Below are 18,966 nucleotides of genomic sequence, written 5' to 3' on the forward strand. Positions count from 1 at the left end.
GAAGGAAGGAAGGAAGGAAGGAAGGAAGAAGGAGGGAGGGAGAGACTGAGGAAGGACAAGAACTTTCATGAGCGTGGTAGCTACATCACTGTTAAACCAGCACTGGGAGGTGATTTTTCTCTGTGCAGATCAAACAGTGCAAAACAACTGACCAGGGAGATGATTTGACACCTTGAGGCCCTTGCTGCCCAACCTCACGATGTGAGTTCAATCCCCAGACACCACAAGGTGGAAGGAGAGATCCGACTCCTGAAAGTTGTCCTCTGACCTCCCGCCATGTGCCTTGGCACGCACACACCCACGGTAAGTAAATAAACGCGAAATAGGTTTTTAAATGAAAAGATATCCCCAAAGACGCTAGTGTATACAACTGTAGAGCCACAATGTAGGAAGTAGATGAAATGGACCAAGCACACGAGAAATACGGCTCCCAGAAGAAATGAAAGCCCCGACAGTCTTCCGTCGGACAGACCGAAGCCATAGCTCAAAGATTCCTGGGCCCAAATTGGGCATCAGAAGGACCAGTTTTGCAAGTGGAAGGTTTAGCGGTGGAACAGTACCCTGCAACCTCACAGCATGCTGGCCTCAGGGGCAACTGCAGCTCTCTGGCAAGGTGGTGGCTCGACTGGCCAGCAGCCCTGGAGAGATGATCCCCCGGATTGAGAGGAACACCCACAAACTGCGCAGCTGAGCGCCTGTTCACCTGTCACCAGGGAGCCAGCCCCAGAAAGTAAGACGGCCTGCTTGAAGTCACAGGGCAGTAAGGGCAGCCCAGGGGGTGTACACACGTAACTGGCATGGAGACACGTGAGGCTTCTTCAGGCGGGTGTGAGCTAATGGGTAAGTGTCTGATTCTGCTCCTGTGTGTATCCACCAGCATCTTGATCTTGTGGGCAAGTGAGGAAGCAGCTGGGGTTTCAATGGGAGGAGGGAGGCGTGACTTTGGGGTGCATGGCTTACCTACTACCCCGGAAGGAAGCCACAGAGCCTGGCCATCTGTAGTTGAAGGGACAGGAAGCAGAGCTGCTTCACCTGATCAAATCTTCTCCTCGGTGCGGCCTGAGAGACCCCATGTGTCCCTGGGTTAGGTATTGCTTCATTAAGCATATGGTGCAAGACTCCCAGGCTTAGGACGAGGTCTGCCCATGTGACTAGGAGGGGTCCTGTAGGGCGGAGAGCTCATCAACTCCAGACATTGCAGTGTTTAGGGGGAACTTGGTGACTTTAGCCTTAGACTTCCCTTGCTGGTTACGGGTGAGGGGACCCCACAACCAGTCAACAACCCGGAGGGATCTCCAGCCTTTGAGAACTAAGGTGGCTGTAGCCCCAATGACCTGTTTCTGGTAAGTACAGAGAGGTGACATTAGCGGGGCACTTTGGTAAATGGGTTCTCACTACCGTATCTGCACGTCTGAGATGGCGTCATGGGTGTGTGGTATAGAGAAGAGACCAAACCACAGTAGCCAGGGCAACCCTGGCCCTAGTTGTTCCCCCACCGAGGTCATTTCTGCTTTCACTGGCAAAGGGAGGGAAGGAAGATTGTTCCAGGTCCTCTGAGCCTTTCCCTCTGTGTGTTCCTATGGCCGTGCTGTCCTCTGTCCGCTGCCAGCTTAGGTCCCCCAGTTTTGCAGACTCACCTGGCTGGGTGTGGTAAGGAGACAGGGCATGGCACAAGAGCCACCCAGGCCTCATCATCTTACCTGGGGTCATTACTAGAGCCTACTCCAACTTTTGTGTTGGCCACAACAGCCTTCACAATAACAGGCTTCCCATCCAGGACCATGGACACTGGGGTGCTGGAGGGGTGTCCTGTGCTGGGCCTTAAGGAGTGAGTATTCCTGGGCTTCACCCAACAGCAGCAGCAGCAGCATGTCCCTCGTGTACTTCCAGAGATGTGACTTGTTCCCTTGGTGGTAGAGGTGATGGCGGTCCCCTATGCTGGGTGAAGGCCTCCAGGTGTGATCCCAGGCTGAGGGTTGGGTGGCTTTGGTGCTGGGGCAGGAGGGAAGGTCCCTGGGCGCGGAGAGACCAGCTGAGGTAGGTCCGGCTGCCCATGTTTCCAGTTTCCTATTTCCAGTCTGCCCTCGGGCCTTTGACATGGCTGACAACCAGGTGATGCAGAAATGGGATCTGCAAGGGTAGCCAGGTCACCCCACTGAAAGAGGGATGCTAGAGGCTTTCTTCTGTGTGCTTATCTCCAGGAAGCTTGGGATTGTGTGGCCAGGAGTGGGCCCACACTGTGTGCTGTGTGCTGCATTTCAATGCAAGCTGCAGGCTGACTCATGGGAAAGACCCTTGGAGCAGGTAGTACCAAAATCTGCGGGTGGCCTTTCTCGCTAGGGTTTTTCCTTTCTCAAGAGACCTTTAGGGTAAACACAGACAGTTCCTGGAAGCTGCTGAGAATGGATCTGGGCACTGAGGGTGTCCACTGAGGGCTTGTGGGACTAAAACATAGAGGCCTGAGAGATGGGCTGTGGTGGAGAGGGCACTGGTCTTTCCTGGGGTGGAGGGAAGAAGACATGTCTTTGCTTTGCCTGCACATAGTAGGTCCTCACTGATCAGGCCCCTCCTGCTACCCTAGGGGCTGGTCATTAAAAGGTATTCTGTACCCCCCTCCCTGGGACCTGGGAGCTGGTCCTGCAAGGTGCCCACTAGCCCCAAACGGCTCTGGTCTCAGCCTCAGGCTGGCGTGCGAGACTGCCAGCCTCAAGGATCATCCTTGCCGCTATTCCGTCCTTCAGAGAGCATCAAGGGTGACCAATGAGTCGCGAGATGGAATTAGGGACAGAAAAGATGTGCGGGGGAGGGGGGAGCGGAACCAGAGGAAGGACCACAGAGCCAGGGCTCTAGTCCCAAAGGAGACTTAGGTTCTCAGACCCTTCCTGTTGTTTCCAGTCCCTGCCAGGGGCTCGCACGTAACAGATGAGAAGCTGAGACCCAGAGCTATGGGATATAACGGTCTGTAACGTCTGCTTCTCAGAGCCACACTGACTCTATCACAAAGCAGAGAAAAGGAGAGAGTTAAGAGCGGAGCTCTGGAGAGGTGTGACCACAGGTGGGGTCTCCTCAGACTAGGTAACCAGATGTCTGAGGTCAAATGTGATAGGGAGGAGGGGGGAAGAATGGGTGCCAGGCAGGGCCAGAGCTACGTCCAGTCTGTCCCAGCTAAGGACCCAGCTCTACCCCAGCCTCCATAGTTGTTCATGGCCAGTGTGGCTGGCTCGGCAGGTCTGGGAGTAGGTTCTGGACCCTGACTGGGCCAACCTGGAATCTTCCTGGGTTATTTCTAGAAGCAGAGATGGAATGTTCCAGATTCCCACACTAAGAAGGGTAGCTAGTCAACATACTGCTCCTAAGGTGTCTCAGAGCAGGTTCCTGCACCCGCCCCAGCTGCCGTAAGCCCCCCTGAGCACTCTGGTCTCCCCACCATGCCTTGGGGCTCCTTGCCCCTCATAGACTGCCATCCCTGGATGTGTGCTTGGACATAGGCAGCAGAACTCCTGGAAGTCTCTGGCTTTGTGCTTAGTAAGTCCATGCCCTTGGATGCTTCCTCTGGTCCCTGTCCACAGATCCCTTCCGCTCCCCTGGTGAGGAGGCAGCAGAAGAGAGCTGCTCGGGGTGATTCTGGTCAACTCAAGGGGAAGGGCCTCAGTTCCTCCCTCCCTCCCTGACACTGGGAAAATAGTCTCCAAGGCCAGAACTCAAGCAGCACGATAAAGATCTGGGGCTGGTTTCTGAGAGTCTTGGGAGCTACCCGGTCAGCGCTGGGGAAGAACCCCCCAGGGATTAGGTGTAACTGCAGAGGTTCTGGGTAAGAGCAGCCTGGGCCCAGCTGGGGCACAATGGAACATTGTTGAAAGCACTGACTTGTGATTCATAGTTGGAGAACACCCCTGTCAAAGGAACCAGGGCATTGAGAGTTGGCAAGCCCTTGGGTGACACGTCTCAAAAGCCCCTCCCTTCCGCAACCTCTTCTGAGTTGGGCGTGACCCTTCGATACTTCCTTTGCTAGGACTAGAGGCCTCTTGCTCTCTTGTATACAATAGGCCAACTCCATAGAAACCTCTATTTCCAGTCTCCCTTGGCATTAGTAAGGCCCAAATGTGGGAAAAGGGAGGACGGAACTCTCCTCTGCGGGACAGATGATGGTGAGAGGAAGGCAGAGGGGGGCTGAGGCTAAACCATGAGCACTCCCATCTCTGCTGTGGGATCGTGTATCCTTTTAACACACCATAAACCCAACAGACAGCTAGGTGTCTGGAAACAGGTGACCACACTGACAGCCCTAAGGAGACAGACCATGCGGTCACCAGCACAGAGGCAGCTTGTCTAAGGTGGGGCCACTTCCGTGTCATGGAGAAAAATGACTGTTGGGGCTGGGGTGACAGCTCAGCAGTTAATAGCACACTGGCTGCTCTTACAGAGGACATGAGTTCAATTCCCAGCACCCACATGGTGGCTCACAGCATTTTGAACTCCAGTCCCAAGAGGTCCAGTGCCCTCTTCTTGCCCCTGTGAGACATACCTAAAAGGCCAAGACAGACATACCTAAAAGCAGATACCCACAGACATTAAAAAGGAAAGAAAAGGAAAAGGAAAAAAAAAGAAAAAGAATAATGACTATTTGACAAGAACATGCCAAGGATGTAAAAATCCATAAATCTCGCAGTGGCTTGTGTCAGTCTTACTTCAAACTGACACAAGCCAGAGTCATCTGAAAGGAGGAATCCTGAATTGAGAAAACACCTCTATAATATCCAGCTGTGATGCATTTTCTCAATTAGTGATCAGTGGGGGAGGGGCCAGCCCATGGTGGGTGGTGCCACTTCTTTGCTGGTGGTCCTGGGAGATATAAGAAAGCAGGCTGAGCAAGCCGCGGGGAGCAAGGCAGGAAGCAGCCCTCCTCCATGGCCTCAGCGGCAGATGCCCCTGCCGTAGGGTTCCAGCCCTGCTTGAGTTCCTGCCCTGACTTGCTTTTTTGTCATGATGCTTCATCACAGCAATAGAAACCCTGACTAAGACAGAGGTCTCAGGGGAGAAGTGGCCCATGTCTCCATCCATGGGTGACACGTGTCTATCTACAGACAACAGAGAAGCAACCTACATTCTTCTCACAGGGGAACACTATCCGGCCATTAGGGAGAGGCGCTCAGACACCTGCTGCAGCTGGGTGACTCCAGAGCACACACTGGGCTAAGCCACGCGACCAAGGCATGCAGGACAACCGTGTCTGATGCTGCGGGTGCTGAGGTCCCTAGACTGGTCACCTTCATAGAGTCAGCAGGTCAAACTGGACAGCAGGTCGAAGTGGCATTACTGAGCACAGACTTGCGATTTTACAAGGTAAAAGGTTCTGGAGATGACGGCGAGACCTAGGAAGTACTCATGCCTAAAGAGGGGTCAAACGGCCATTTTATAATGATCAACCGTTAAAGTCAAATGCTGAGAGACCTGTCTGATTTGCCATGTCATGGTCTCCGGGGCAGGCAGGCAGGCAAGAGTGCGGCCACAAGAAGAAAGAACAAACTTGAGAAGGTTGCTAAGGCCCACCTGGAGAATGGGAAGAGACAGTCGCTATTCCTCCTGGGGAATGGAAGTGAGGGCTGATCAGGTTCCAGGAAGCCACGCCCACTTGTGCCAGAGCCATCAAACCCCCGTTGCCCCGCCCCAGAGGTCAGGTATAAGTGGCATCTGGTCAGGAGAGGTCAAGTGCTGGGGGCGGTGGCATCGTGGTCAGAGCCCAGGGAGGACCTGCCTGTGCACTGGATTCCTTGAAGGTCATGGCCCATGAAGACGGACTGCCTTCGGGCCCGCATGCCAGCTGCCTGCTGCACACCCCGGAGGGCCAGCTTTCTAGGGACTGCACTGCCACCCACACAAATATGTAAATGTCTGTTAGGGATGGGGTAAGAAAGAAGGAGGCCTCCAGCCTCACTGCCTCAAAGCCCTGCATGACTCTCGGGGCCAAAGTAAAGGGATTCCCCCGTCTTTGGACTTCAGTGGGGATCTGCTGTCTGGGTCATGACCTTTCAAACTGCTCTGTGAGGCTCTGTGTGGTCAGCTAGCGCTTCCAAAGGGGTAACTGCACACAGGCTGCCAAGGCCAGCTCTGCCCTCAGTTTTGAGGACACTGGGAGCTGTCAGTGATGGGGCTGCCACCCCCGAAGCCTAGAGTCAGCCTTTGGGCTGAGTGTGATTAATTTAGCAGTAGGTACCAGCAGTGGCCGCCTGGCTTTTTCCAGAGAAAACAGGTTACATTTGGATGTAAGATGTGTGAGCCCAGGGCCACTAGAAGCTGCTGTGCCCGTCAGCCTGAGCAGCCCTCAGTGCAGGAGCTGCCACAGTACTGCCACATATTTACCCTCTATGTGGCTCTCACAAGGGAACTTACTTGTAGAGCTCCTGGGTGAAGGCTTTGTTCTGAAATAAAGGATGGTTTCTCAGACAGAGCTGGGGTGGAGGTGTACCCCCCCCAACCCAAGGGCTCTGCCCCCAGGAGGGTATCGGCTAGGATGCCGGGCCCATGGTGGAGTGCACACAGGGCACCAGGTGGGTATTCCAACAAGGCCAGGCCTGGCATGTCAAGAGCTGGAGATCTGACCTGCCCTGCCTGACTGGGGAGCAGGCGGGGTCCAATCCTTGTGGGGCTGCCCAGAAGAGCCGTTTGAGGCCCCATCTCTCAGTTCTCGGTTCCTGGGCAGAGCCATCGTCAGAGCAAGGTCAAACAGGTCTGGAGCTGTCTTTCTGTCATCCTAGCCCGTTGTCATCACAGTGATGCAAGCCTTACGCTTGACTGCGTTGTGGTTAGGGGAGTTTTGGAGTGAGCATGCTCAGACCCCCCACTACTTCCTGAAACCTCTCAGCTGGGCCTGTAGAGAGGTGCTCAGTGCTGTCAGGACCGGTCTACTCTGTGCTGCCTTGGAGCTCGCTTGGGTAAGTCAGTGGATCCTAGATCTGGGGAGTGGGCCTGGGAGGCTGGGCCCTCCACAGTGGTTTCTGAGAGAAATGTGATTCGATGGTATAATAGAGATGCTTGGCTCAAAGTGTTTAGCCAAGGCCTGTCCCCAAGAGGGGACCATGCCCACTTATGTAAGGGCACAGGGACATAGCGTATATCAGACTGCCCTTTCCCCAACCTACCTGGATGCTTCTGGAAGATCTTTACCCCAACAGTAGAGACAGATGAGAGTGGAAGGACTGGACTTCCTCTGACAGGGAACTGGGGGCCACGGAGGCCTTGGGAACATCTGGGCAGCGTGGTTGGTGGGGCTAGGGGTTCCTCTTCCTAGGAGTTGCCTAGTGATAGAGGCAGGCTCTGAGGAGGGTTGAACAGTGGGGCTCCACTGGGATAGGCTGTATGGTCAAGGGCTAGAGCCTGGGGCTGGCCACTAACTGACTCCTGAGGCCAGGCAGAGGAGATCTTGTAACTTCTAGATTTGTGAGGACAGACTCATGGAGTGTGCAGGCTATCCTCCGAGGATGGTGGGCAGCTGTTATGCTCTTACTGATGGGGGCACACGGCACAGTGTCTTAGGGGGTTACCTACGCAGAGGGGTGGGAACGGAGATACCCCGAGGGAAGGTGGCACAAGTAGTCAGTGCAGGTTTCAGTCAAACTGAAAGGCGCCTTATTGAGAAGCGTGTGTGGGGGATGGGCCCCCGGATCCACATGGTGTGTAGTTCGCATGGGTGGTTTAACAGTTGCTGCCAAATGGCGGTCTGAATTTGAGTCAGTGTTCTGAGTTTGAGGATGGAAATGAGGATAAAGGGATTTTTTTTTTGCCTTTTCCCCTTCTCTCTCTCTCTCTCTCTCTCTCTCTCTCTCCCCCCCCTCTCTCTGTTCTCTCTCTTCTCTCCTCTCTTTCTATCTCTATATGCATGTATATGTGTGCTTGTGTGTGTGTTTCCATGTGTATGGGCACATATGTGTATACATACACGCATGTGAACGTGGAGGCCAGAGATCGGTGTTCAAAACCATCACCAGTCGCTCTTGCACTTTCTTCCTTGAGTCAGGGTCCTTCCTTCAAGCCCAGAGTCTACGGATGAAGCTGCTCTTGCTGGCTGACTTGCTCTGGGGATCTCATCTCTACCCTCTGAGGGTGGAGTTGTAGGTGGACTGCCACAGGAACTAGGCATGTGCGTGGGTTCGGGGGACCCAAATATAGGTTCTCATGCTAGTGTGACAAGCACCTTTACCACCGAGCTGCCTCCCGCCCGGCCCCAGAGAAGCCTGTGGGAGGATGGAAAGGTGAAAGATGGAGGCAACCAAATTGACCAGAGGTTCCTGTAGTAGAGAAGTAGGGCAGTGTGCTGGTGACCCCACGGCTCGCAGCTCACCTCTCCGAGAGGCAGAGACAAGGCACGTCTTCCCTTTGTACTTTCCAGTCTGTCAGGAAAGCTGCAGTCAGAAGACAGGACGGTCGGTCGTCACTGCTGGTGGTGGCAGAGCGCAGGGCTCAAGGGCCTTGAGCGTCCAGGTGGCGTGATGCCTGTGCATACCCTGGCCACTCCAAGTACCTCTCTTCCTCCAAGATGTGTCTACTGAGGGGAGGGGCTGCACGGTGTGGGGGCGGCTCTAGGGCAGGCTGGTGGGAGCCAGGAGGCCATCAGGAAGGTGTGGTTTGAAGACGGGCTGGATAAGGAATTAGGGCAGGTAGAGAGAACATCTGGGGGTCCTGGGCACAAGTGACATGCCAAGGTCATCATTCCAGCTGCGCTGCCCTTTGTCCAACGGACACTTGATGACGTGTACTTTCTAGTCTGTCTGTACCTTCAGCCTGCTACAGGTCTGTCTGAGTAACGGAGTTCACCAGCCCAGGCAGACATGACAACCCCTTATGGTAAACCCCGTGGGTGTGAGGCCCTTGTGGGTGTGGTGGGCCTCAGGAGCACAGTAGGACCTTCTCTGCCACGCCCCAGAAGGTTTGGGAGCACGCTGTTGCTGAGTCCTGAGGAAAGATGGCCATGATCTTCTACCCTCAGGGGTCAGCCATTTCCAGCTCTCTCACAGATGACACACAGCACTGAAGATGGCCCAGCCCAGGACATCAGAAGGAAAAGTCAGTGCCCAGAGCTAGCCTGCCCCTCCCTCACAACACACAGAGAGCGGAGGCTGCTTCTCCGAGAAGACAGATGCAGGGATTCCTCTCTTCTCCCTCGTCTTTCCACATCCGCACTCAGTTCAGGGATTCCTAAGACGGCCTAGCCCAGCCACACTTCTGAGAGAAGCCTGTATCTTGGAGCGTGGGGCTGTGGGTCCTTGCCCCTTCCCATGGAAGAGACAGCCTAGTTGTTGCAAGACATGTACTGACCGAAACAACTGATCGGGCTAAGTTAGGGACCCTTGGAGCTTAGCCAGGAGAGGGAGGGGCTCTGGGTGTTCTAGGGGAGACCCTTTAGCCCAGGGAAGAAGGACAACTGAAGGGAAGCGGCAGGTTGGGAAAGGAACAAGCCTAAGGCATGGCGTGCCCAGAGCACCAGGGATAATGACGAGCGTACAAGGCCAATAGCTGTGTCAGCTACCCAAGAGCAGCCATGGTGAGGGGTCACGCTATGGCGTAGGGACTCAAGAGCCTCCCCGCTTCCCCGGTGTCCTGGTGCAGTCTGCTCCGGCCTGAGCCTCGTGGTTGATCTCCTTTGATGTCAGCACTGAAGCTCTGTGGGTTAGGGGATGTGACCCAGATGTGGCTATCACGGCCCTGCTTTGCTCTGTCTAGGCTGAGCAGCCAGTCCCAACAGCCCACTCCTTCTCCCTGGCCAAGCTCTGTCCACAGGTGACGGGCACATGCAGCTACGGCAGTTTGCCACAGTGCATCTTCACCACAGGAGGGAGGTGTGAGTGTGTCGCATCGTCTGTCCAGCCCTTGCTTCATCTGGCTTCTGGGCACTGAGCACCCCCCCCTTTCCCACACTCAAGGTTGCTGGGTGCTTAGGATGAACATGGTGCAGCCCCTGTAAGGGGACCGACCTGCCCTAGGCTGGCTCTGCAGTTGCAGGGACAGCAGTGCAGGCCTCCCACGGCGCTCACTCTGGGGCTCCATGCAGTCATTCACTAGTGCTCATCCTCCAGAATGGGGGTCATGATTATAGTGGTATTTTGAATTTGGAAGGGGAAGAAGCTCACTGTGCCAGATGTAGAGCAGAGAGTGACCAGGACGCTGTTAAGGCCCATAGCCTGCTCAGGGCTGAGACCCAGAGGGACGGATGGACACCTGTCCTGGCGCTCAGCTGGTCAGGGCTTGGTGGGGTGATGCCAGGAACCTGCTGAGGGACAGTGCTTGGCAGTGGCTCTTCCCGCCCTTCCTGGCTTCGCCTCTCTTTATGGTGTGCTGAGGTATTAGATTTCTTCAGAGGTCAGGGGCCTCTGTAATCTCGGGTGGATGGTTTAGCTTCCTGTTGTTTTCAAAAACTCTTGAGAAGAAGCAGAGGAACTGGAGCTGGTGCGGTCTTGTGAGGCTCCGGGGCTCGATATGGGTGTCTGTGGCCTCTTGGACCAGCTTCCACAGGATTCCAAAGGCCACGCCTGAAGGCCCAGTGTACTCCGGGCAAATCCTGTGGCTATCTGCCTGCCTGAGGGGCAGCCATGTGTGTCAGGGAGCAGGTGAGCAGGCAGGTCAGACACACTTAACTTTTTAGGTCATTATTTTTAATCAGGAAAAAAATTCCCTAGGAGGAATTTTAGCAAGCTCAAAGTTAAACTTACTTTCTTTCTTTCTTTCTTTCTTTCTTTCTTTCTTTCTTTCTTTCTTTCTTTCTTTCTTTCTTTCTTTCTTCCTTCCTTCCTTCCTTCCTTCCTTCCTTCCTTCCTTCCTTTCTTTCTTTTTTTTTTCTTTTGGATTTGGTTTTTTTGAGACAGAGTTTCTCTGTGTAGCCCTGGCTGTCCTGGAACTCACTCTGTAGACCAGGCTGGCCTCGAACTCAGAAATCCACCTGCCTCTGCCTCCCAAGTACTGGGATTAAAGGCGTGCGCCACCACTGCCTGGCAAAGTTAAACTTTCTTAAGGTTATTGGAAAGTGAGTGCAAAGTGAGGCTCTGAAATATCTGTACCCAGAGACCGTCCCATTATGTAGCTTCAGGGTGCTATGTCTTCAGACTTCAGAACACTGGCTTAGTTATTTTTGTCAGCCTGATGGGCAGAAAAACAAAACAAAACAAAGAGATCTTTCTCCATGCTTATTTGGCATTTCCTGGCCTTTTGGGAACTCTTAATTCTTCTGTGGAAGCTCATGCGTCATCAGCTTTGCCAACTATAACCATCAGATAACAGTTTAACCATGGTACCACGGTGATGCTTTGATGCCCCTGGCTTCCCTGGTGCCGGTTGTCTGTATGGCATTACCTTTGTTGACTGTGGGATGCTCCAGACTCTTTGTTGAATGAGTCAGTCTGGTATGACAAGTATGGCAACAGCACACCTGGCTGGCTGGCTGGCTGGCAGGCTAGCGGGCTGGCTGGCTGGCTGGTGGGCTGGGTGGCAGGCTGGCGGGCTGGGTGGGTGGCTGGCGGGCTAGCGGGCTGGATGCGTGGATGGGCGGATAGATGGATGGATGGGTGGGTGGATGGGTAGGTGGATGGATAGATGGGTGGGTGGATGGATGGGATAGGTGGATGGATGGGTAGGTGGATGGATGAATGGGTGGGTGGATGGATGGGTGGATGGATGGATGGGTGGGTGGATGGATGGATGGGTGGGTGGGTGGATGGGTGGATGGATGGATGGGTGGGTGGGTGGATGGATGGGTGGGTGGGTGGATGGGTAGATGGATGGATGGGTGGATGGGTGGATGGATGGATGGATGGGTGGATGGATGGGTGGGTGGATGGATAGAAGGGTGGGTGGATGGATGGGATGGATGGATGGATGGATGGGTGGATGGATGGGTGGATGGATGGGTGGGTGGATGGATAGAAGGGTGGGTGGATGGATGGGATGGATGGATGGATGGATGGATGGATGGATGGATGGGTGGGTGGGTGGATGGATGGATGGTTTATTCTCATTGGCTTTTTGTTGTGTTTTGTTTTGCTTTGCTTTGCTTTGTTTGCATTTTCACCTAACTGCATTTCAACACTCTTTCTCCAGGTCATTTTAAGCTGTCAGAGCCACCTTCACAAAGGGGTCCACAGAACTCACCTAGGAGCCACCATGAGATCAGAACCCACTAATGCAGCAGGTGAGAGAATCATCATTCAGAACCTAACATGCAGATTGTTGTAATAAAAATGGAATCAGAGTTGCTCCATCAAGAACTTAGATGCAAGCCGGGTAGTGGTGGCACACGCCTGTAATCCCAGCACTTGGGAGGCAGAGGCAGGCGGATTTCTGAGTTCGAGGCCAGCCTGGTCTACAGAGTGAGTTCCAGGACAGCCGGGGCTATACAGAGAAACCCTGTCTTGTAAAACCCAAATCCAAAAAACCAAAAAACCAAAAAAAATCCAGGCACAGGAGTGAGGGGACATTTTGCACTCTGAACACTTACTTCCTGTGACAGTGACAAATGGTGAGTCACAAGCCATCTGGTGGCCAAGAGAGCTTTCAGGAGGTCCCAGTAAGCAGTCAACCAGGAGCTTCCCATGGCTTCCCATAATGGCACCCTCCTTACCCTCTGTCCACCCAAGAAGCTCCTCCCTACCCTACGGAGGTGTTTCTTCTTCTTTTTTTTTTTTTTAAAGATTTATTTATTATTATATGTAAGTACACTGTAGCTGTCTTCAGACTCACCAGAAGAGAGCATCAGATCTCTTTACAGATGGTTGTGAGCCACCATGTGGGTGCTGGGATTTGAACTCATGACCTTTGGAAGAGCAGTCAGTGCTCTTACCCACAGAGCCATCTCTCCAGCCCCAGGGAGGTGTTTCTAAGGTAACCCAGGGTTACCTTAAAAATGTGGGGTTGTGAAGTCACACTCGTCCTCAGACGGTGTATGTGGCAGGGCCCAGTGTCCACAGTGAAAATCCAAAGGCTTATATGGGCCCGAGCAGGCGGCAAGAGCCAGAGCCATGCCAGGGAATCTGTGGCTGTTCCGGGTGGTGCTGGGAAAAGCAAGGTTGCAGGGCGGTCCCAGACTGTGCTCCTCACAGCTTTCTGTGAAACCGCATAGTGTGTGGGTAGTGTAGGGTGGGGTGCAAAGATGGACCACCTGAACTGGGATGGAGCGGTGAGACAGAGGGGTGTCTGAACCAGGGAGGGAGAACAGACTCCCATGCCCGCCTGGGGGTGTTTACACAGTGGGAAGAGCGCTACCCAGGTAAGGAGCTGTCTAAAGCCCTCTAGCTGTCTATGGGCTCATCCCTGACCCTCAGCCTGCTGGCCCCACACAGTTTCTCATGCCAAGATTTAGCACTGGGCTCTAAGGCCGCTCACCACCTCTGGGACCTCAACCTCACTTTCTCTATCCAGATGTGAAAACAGCCTCTGAGTGGTGAGCCAGGGCACCCAGACTGTGGGAGGAAGGAACCTCACAGCCACTGTCAAAGAGAAAGAAAGAAAAAGCAGAAGCGGCAAGCCCTGAGCTCTGCACATGGGGGTGCACAGCAGACACTTGAAAGTAGCACAGGCTTCCTCGGAATAAACAGAGTGGCCACGTGACCCAGCAAGCTCACTTTTGGGTGTGCCCAAAAAAGGAGCCAGCAGGAACAGAAGTCAGAGACGCCAGTGTCATGTTGCTCACAGCAGGGCAGCGGTGGCAAGCGGCCTAGGTCCCGTGCACACACGGTCTGTGCATGTTCACTGCAGAATGTCCCTGTGCACGCACGGAGTGTCTTGGTGGGATGCTAGCCTGTCTTAAAAAACAGAGATGTTCTGACACATCCTATGATGTGGATGACCCCTGAGGATGCTATACTCAGACTAAATCTGCACTGATGATGAATCCATTTGGGTGAGGCCACTCTACAGAGGCAGGGAGAATGGAAGGGAGGGAAACTCTGTGTGTGTGTGTGTGTGTGTGTGTGTGTGTGTGTGCATCTAGAAGAGCTTTGGTCTGCAGGCTGAGAAGATTCCTGAGGTAAGAACTGGCTCCACTCTGCGCAGTGGACAGTCAGTTAGTGACAGCCAGCTGCATGCTGGGGAATGGAGGACTCGGAGAGAATGTTCTGTGCTGTGTGTGTTTCATCGAGATTAAAAAGGAAGCCTGGGAAATGTATCAGTTGCCTAAGGAAGATTGAGGCTCTGTGGTTGGGGACAGATCCCCTTCCTAACAAGGAGCCCTCACCTGAGGAGCAGTGCAGTTCTTCGGTGGCTTCCTGTCACTCATATGGCCAGAGTGGTCCTGGAATCCATCCAGGCTGAGGAGGACGGACGGTGTGTGCAACTGAGATCCCAGAAAGTCTAGGACAATTGGCCGGGACAACCAGAGCCACAGGTCTCAGCCTGGGACCAGAAAGCAGTGTCCTTGGGATCTCCAAATCGGAGCCACGACATGGCTGAAGGTTTCACCACCAGATGGCCACTGTGGCCAGAGAAAGAGGGTGTGGAGAGAACTCACATGCCTACATCTGTCAAGGCCTGGGGTTGATGAATGTCCTCACCACTCCCTGGCCCTACTGGCTTCCTCTAGCTGGACTCTTTTTTTTTTTTTGTAGTGTTTTTCTTTTTTTTTCTTTTCTTTTTAAAGATTTAGTATATGTAACTACACTGTAGCTGTCTTCAGACACTCCAGAAGAGGGCGTCAGATCTTGTTACAGATGGTTTTGAGCCACCATGTGGTTGCTGGGATTTGAACTCAGGATCTTTGGAAGAACAGTCAGTGCTCTTAACCGCTGAGCCATCTCTCCAGCCCCTAGCTGGACTCTTTTGAACTCCTGATATGCCAAGTCTGGAGTCTGTGAGGCTTCTCTTTTACTTAAATAATTTATTTATTAATTGTGTGTGTGTGTCAGGCATACATGTGCCACTGAGTGTCTATAGCAGACATGTATGTGTGCTATGTGTGTGTGCATGTTTAGCAGGCATGTATGTGCACTGTGCATCTGTAGCAGGTATGTATGTGCCACTGAGTGTGTATAGCAGACTGTATAGCATGTTTAGCAGGCATGTATGTGCACTGTGCATCTGTAGTAGGAATGTATGTGTAGTGTGTGTCTGTAGCAGGCATGCATGTGTACTGTGCATGTGTAGCAGGCATGCATGTACCATTCAGTGTGTGTAGCAGGCATGTATGTGCAGTGTGCATGTGTAGCAGGCATGTATGTGCAGTGTGCATGTGTAACAGGCATGCATGTACCACTGAGTATGTGTAGCAGACATGCATGTGCAATATGCGTGTATAGCAGACATGCATGTATAGAGTGCACATGTGAAAGTTAGAGAACACCTCAGCTTGTCCGAAGCAAGTCTGTTTTATCTGCTGAGTCATCTCTCCCTCCTCACCCCCATCGAGTTTCTTACTTTATCTAGTTATTATAAATCTCCCCGAGCGGGGGGTGGTTCCACACACTCCTACCACCGTGTCATTTCTGCCCCACAGGAAACACCACACTGGGTGTCACCTCTATTCTTCAGACTACCTCAGTCCCCTCTTCTGAGACCTGCTCCATGTCCTACGGGGAGAGCAGAGTGGTCCTGGTGGTGGTGTACAGCGCAGTGTGCATGCTGGGCCTACCGGCCAACTGCCTAACCGCCTGGCTGACACTGCTGCAAGTCCTGCGGAGAAACGTGCTAGCCGTCTACCTGTTCTGCCTGTCTCTCTGCGAGCTGCTCTACACCAGCACGCTGCCCCTGTGGATCATGTACATCCAGAATAAGCACAAATGGAATCTAGGGCCACAGGCCTGCAAGGTGACTGCTTACATCTTCTTCTGCAACATCTACATCAGCATCCTCTTGCTCTGCTGCATTTCCTGCGACCGCTACATGGCCGTGGTCTATGCGCTGGAGAGCCGGGGCCACCGCCACCAGAGGACTGCCGTCACCGTTTCTGCGTGTGTGATGATTCTGGTTGGACTTGTTAACTATCCGGTGTTTGACATGAAAGTGGAGAAGAGCTACTGCTTTGAGCCCCTGAGAATGAACAGCAGGATAGCCAGCTACCACTACCTGCGCTTCACCTTTGGCTTTGCCGTCCCTCTCGGCATCCTGGCGTTCACCAATCACCGGATCTTCAGGAGCATCAAGCTCAGCGACAGCCTGAGTCCTGCGCAGAAAAACAAGGTGAAGCGCTCTGCCATCGCGGTTGTCTCCATCTTCCTGGTCTGCTTTGCTCCCTATCACGTGGTGCTGCTCATCAAAGCTGCCGGCTTCTCCTTCTACCAAGGAGACAGGGTCGCCGTGTGTGCCTTTGAACGGCGACTGTACACGGTCTCTATGGTGTTTCTGTGCCTGTCTACGGTCAACAGTGTAGCTGACCCCATCATCTACGTGCTAGTTACCGACCATTCTCGGCAAGAAGTGTCCAGAATCCACACAGGGTGGAAAAAGTGGTCCAGGCAGACGGACATTATGTGCTCAAAGAACTCTGAGGAGACTCGCTCGCCCTCAGCGCTTGCAGACACGAGCACCTTCCTCAGTCCCACGCAGCTTCCAGGGTCACAGTCAGTGGAGCTGGGTTCGCTGTGCTCGCTAGAGAGACTGCCTGAGGAGCTCTGCTGAGCCTCCAAACCAGCGCCAGTCACACCCACCCGGACCTTTGAGTGTGACACCTCACTCAAAGGATGGTGGATCATGTGCACAGATGTGGGTGTCCACAGTACTGTAGATGCCTTTTTGGAATCCATGCTGCTGATCTTTCCTTCCTAAGGCCGCCAACTCTGAAAGTATCTGTTCCTTAGATGTCAAGGGTCTTCAGGCTCTCCTCTATGGAAAGTGGCACTTGCTAAGGGCACCAGTCACAGCCCTAGGCTTCCAGGGACCCGGGGAGCGTGGCTGGCAGGAGAGCTCTTGATCAGCAGGGCACTTGATAGAGCACTTTATTTTCCTGCATCGACCAATGGCTGACGAGGTTCATCTGGGGGCTTTCAACAGAGATGGAAATGAACGGTATTCAGGGTTACCACCCTGGTGCCAGAGTTATAGGGGACAGGAGTCCAACCCTGAGGGCTCCCATTGGATGCTGGTTCTGAGTAGACATGATTGTCTTCTAGGGGAGCCATGGAGCATGGTGGTCAGTCGTTCCAGCTCTAGTAGCCCTGCACAGAGGGCTCCTCCCCAGGGACTCCCCTTAACCATTTACATTAGGAAGTGCTAGCGGACACCACAGGACTAGGTTGGTATAGCTGCTACCAGATAAGGGGATATCTGGCATCTGGCACATCTTTCTCTGCCTTGCAACTTCTGGCCTTGACATCACAGAGGAGGTAGGCTGGGGCTCCTGGCGGGGCAAGCCAAGAGCAGGCCCCACTCTGCCCCATTTTCCCCAATGTTGACTCGAGTCAAATCCCAGCCCTGCTCCAAGAGCCTGTCTTGCTGAGTCATTCCCTTGCTACCTCACCGGATCACTCCCTGTTGGGACTGACGCTGCCCCTCCCCGCCCCTGGACTCCCTATACACTTGGAGTGCAAGGGCCAAGGACCCCGGAGCTTGGCAGGCCTCCCAAAGCACACACCTCACGGATGCTGCACAGAGACTGTGACCTCAGAGGTTAACTTCAGTTCTTCCTCCTAAGAAGTACTGAGAAGAACTCAAAGACAGAACTCGGTTCCCCACTTCCTTTCCTTACTGATGGGTGTATTTTTTTTTTATTGTGTTTTTGAGATAAGGTCTCGTGTAGCTCAGACTGATCGTAAACTCACTAAGAAACCAAGGATGACCTGTTGTCTCCTGATCCTGTTGTCCCCACCTCTGAGGGTGGGGTTATAAGCTTGCACCACCAGCTGTACGTTCCTCTTTAGTGTGTGTGTGTTTAGTTATTTATTTGTATGGATGTGTGTGCAGACTGGGCTGTGTGTGTGTGTGTGTGTGTGTGTGAGTGCACGCACATCCCATATACAAAGGCCACAGGTTGACACCTGATATCTTCTCTGATTGCTCTCCCCTTATTTAGTGAGGCAGGGTCTCTCGCTGAAACCAGAGCTCACCAATTTGGCTAGACTAGTTAGCAGGCATGCTCCTGCTCCGGGCAATCCCTGTCTCTGCCTTGCCAGCAGAGGGGCGGTACAGGCAGGCAGGCAGGCAGACAAACAGGCAGGCAGGCAGTGTGTGTGTGTGTGTGTGTGTGTGTGTGTGTGTGTGTGTGTTTGTGCGTGCGTGCCCTCGGGCCTCAGCTTTGTTTAGTTCTGCTTTTAGGAGACAAGTTTCTCTCTACGGTTCTGGCTGTCAGACCAGACTGGACTGAAACTCACAGAGATCCCCCAGCCTCTGCCTTGGGATTAAATGCACACAACACCTTGCCCAGCCCCGCGCCTCATCTTCTGTGTGGGTGCTGGGGATCCAAACTCTGGTCGTCACTTGCGAAGCGAACACTTTAAGAACTGTCCCATCTTCACAGTCTCTCTACTTCCTTCTTAAAATAAAACTTTTTTTTTTTAACCTCTGTATGCAGACATTTTTCCACTTGGAAGGCCAAACCTAGGACAGGGAGGTGAGCCCTTGGAACATGGGGATTCTTAAGTGTTATGTGGCAGTGGTGAAGGGCAGGAAGGTGAAGCAGGCTGTAGGTCCTTAAGGTTTTCTACTGCTCTTGGCAAGCGAAGTCAAACAATCTTCCATTTCCATACCCTTCCACCGAGTACAGAGCAGGCCGAGATGAACGGCATGGTTTCTCTGAGGCAGTAGCTTGCCCCCACGTTGGATTGGGGCCTCCATCTGTCCTCCACAGGCCCCAGATGCCCTCTCTAGTAGGCTCTACCTGTCTTAGCCCCTCTCAGCCTTAGGGTTCTGACATCACCCCTGGACCAGCACCCCAGAAACACAGTATCATTGGAATCCTGTGTGGACCATGTGAGGCTGGCCTGACAGTCTCTGTGGGGAAGGCAGGTGACCAGTGGCTCCTAACCTTGTGGGGTCTTCTCATCATAAACCCAAGGTCAG

At 53.5% G+C, this 18,966-nt stretch overlaps 1 protein-coding gene across 2 annotated transcripts; it reads left to right on the forward strand.

Annotated features, from left to right (window-relative positions):
• The first annotated feature begins 1,054 nt into the window (after window positions 1–1,054).
• On the forward strand, window positions 1,055–18,465 carry Gpr132 (G protein-coupled receptor 132). 2 transcript variants are annotated; one of them, XM_052184899.1, is made up of 3 exons: window positions 1,055–1,343; window positions 12,085–12,175; window positions 15,470–18,465. In XM_052184899.1, exons 2-3 carry the CDS (start codon window positions 12,148–12,150, stop codon window positions 16,588–16,590), a joined length of 1,149 nt encoding a protein of 382 aa, XP_052040859.1. In that variant the 5' UTR covers window positions 1,055–1,343; window positions 12,085–12,147; the 3' UTR covers window positions 16,591–18,465. The 2 variants fall into 2 exon arrangements, with proteins under 2 accessions (XP_052040859.1, XP_052040857.1); XM_052184897.1 differs by lacking the exon at window positions 1,055–1,343 and adding an exon at window positions 4,794–6,932.
• The last annotated feature ends 501 nt before the right edge of the window (window positions 18,466–18,966 follow it).

The sequence above is a fragment of the Apodemus sylvaticus genome, chromosome 6, assembly GCF_947179515.1.
Source record: "Apodemus sylvaticus chromosome 6, mApoSyl1.1, whole genome shotgun sequence".
Taxonomy (NCBI): domain Eukaryota; kingdom Metazoa; phylum Chordata; class Mammalia; order Rodentia; family Muridae; genus Apodemus; species Apodemus sylvaticus.

Coding starts and splice junctions, on each gene's coding strand:
- Gpr132 (XM_052184897.1), top strand. CDS start 6,774: ATGCAAGCCTTACGCTTGACTGCGTTGTGGTTAGGGGAGTTTTGGAGT. Junction 6,933..12,084: donor CTGCCTTGGAGCTCGCTTGG/GTAAGTCAGTGG, acceptor CTCTTTCTCCAG/GTCATTTTAAGCTGTCAGAG. Junction 12,176..15,469: donor AGAACCCACTAATGCAGCAG/GTGAGAGAATCA, acceptor TCTGCCCCACAG/GAAACACCACACTGGGTGTC.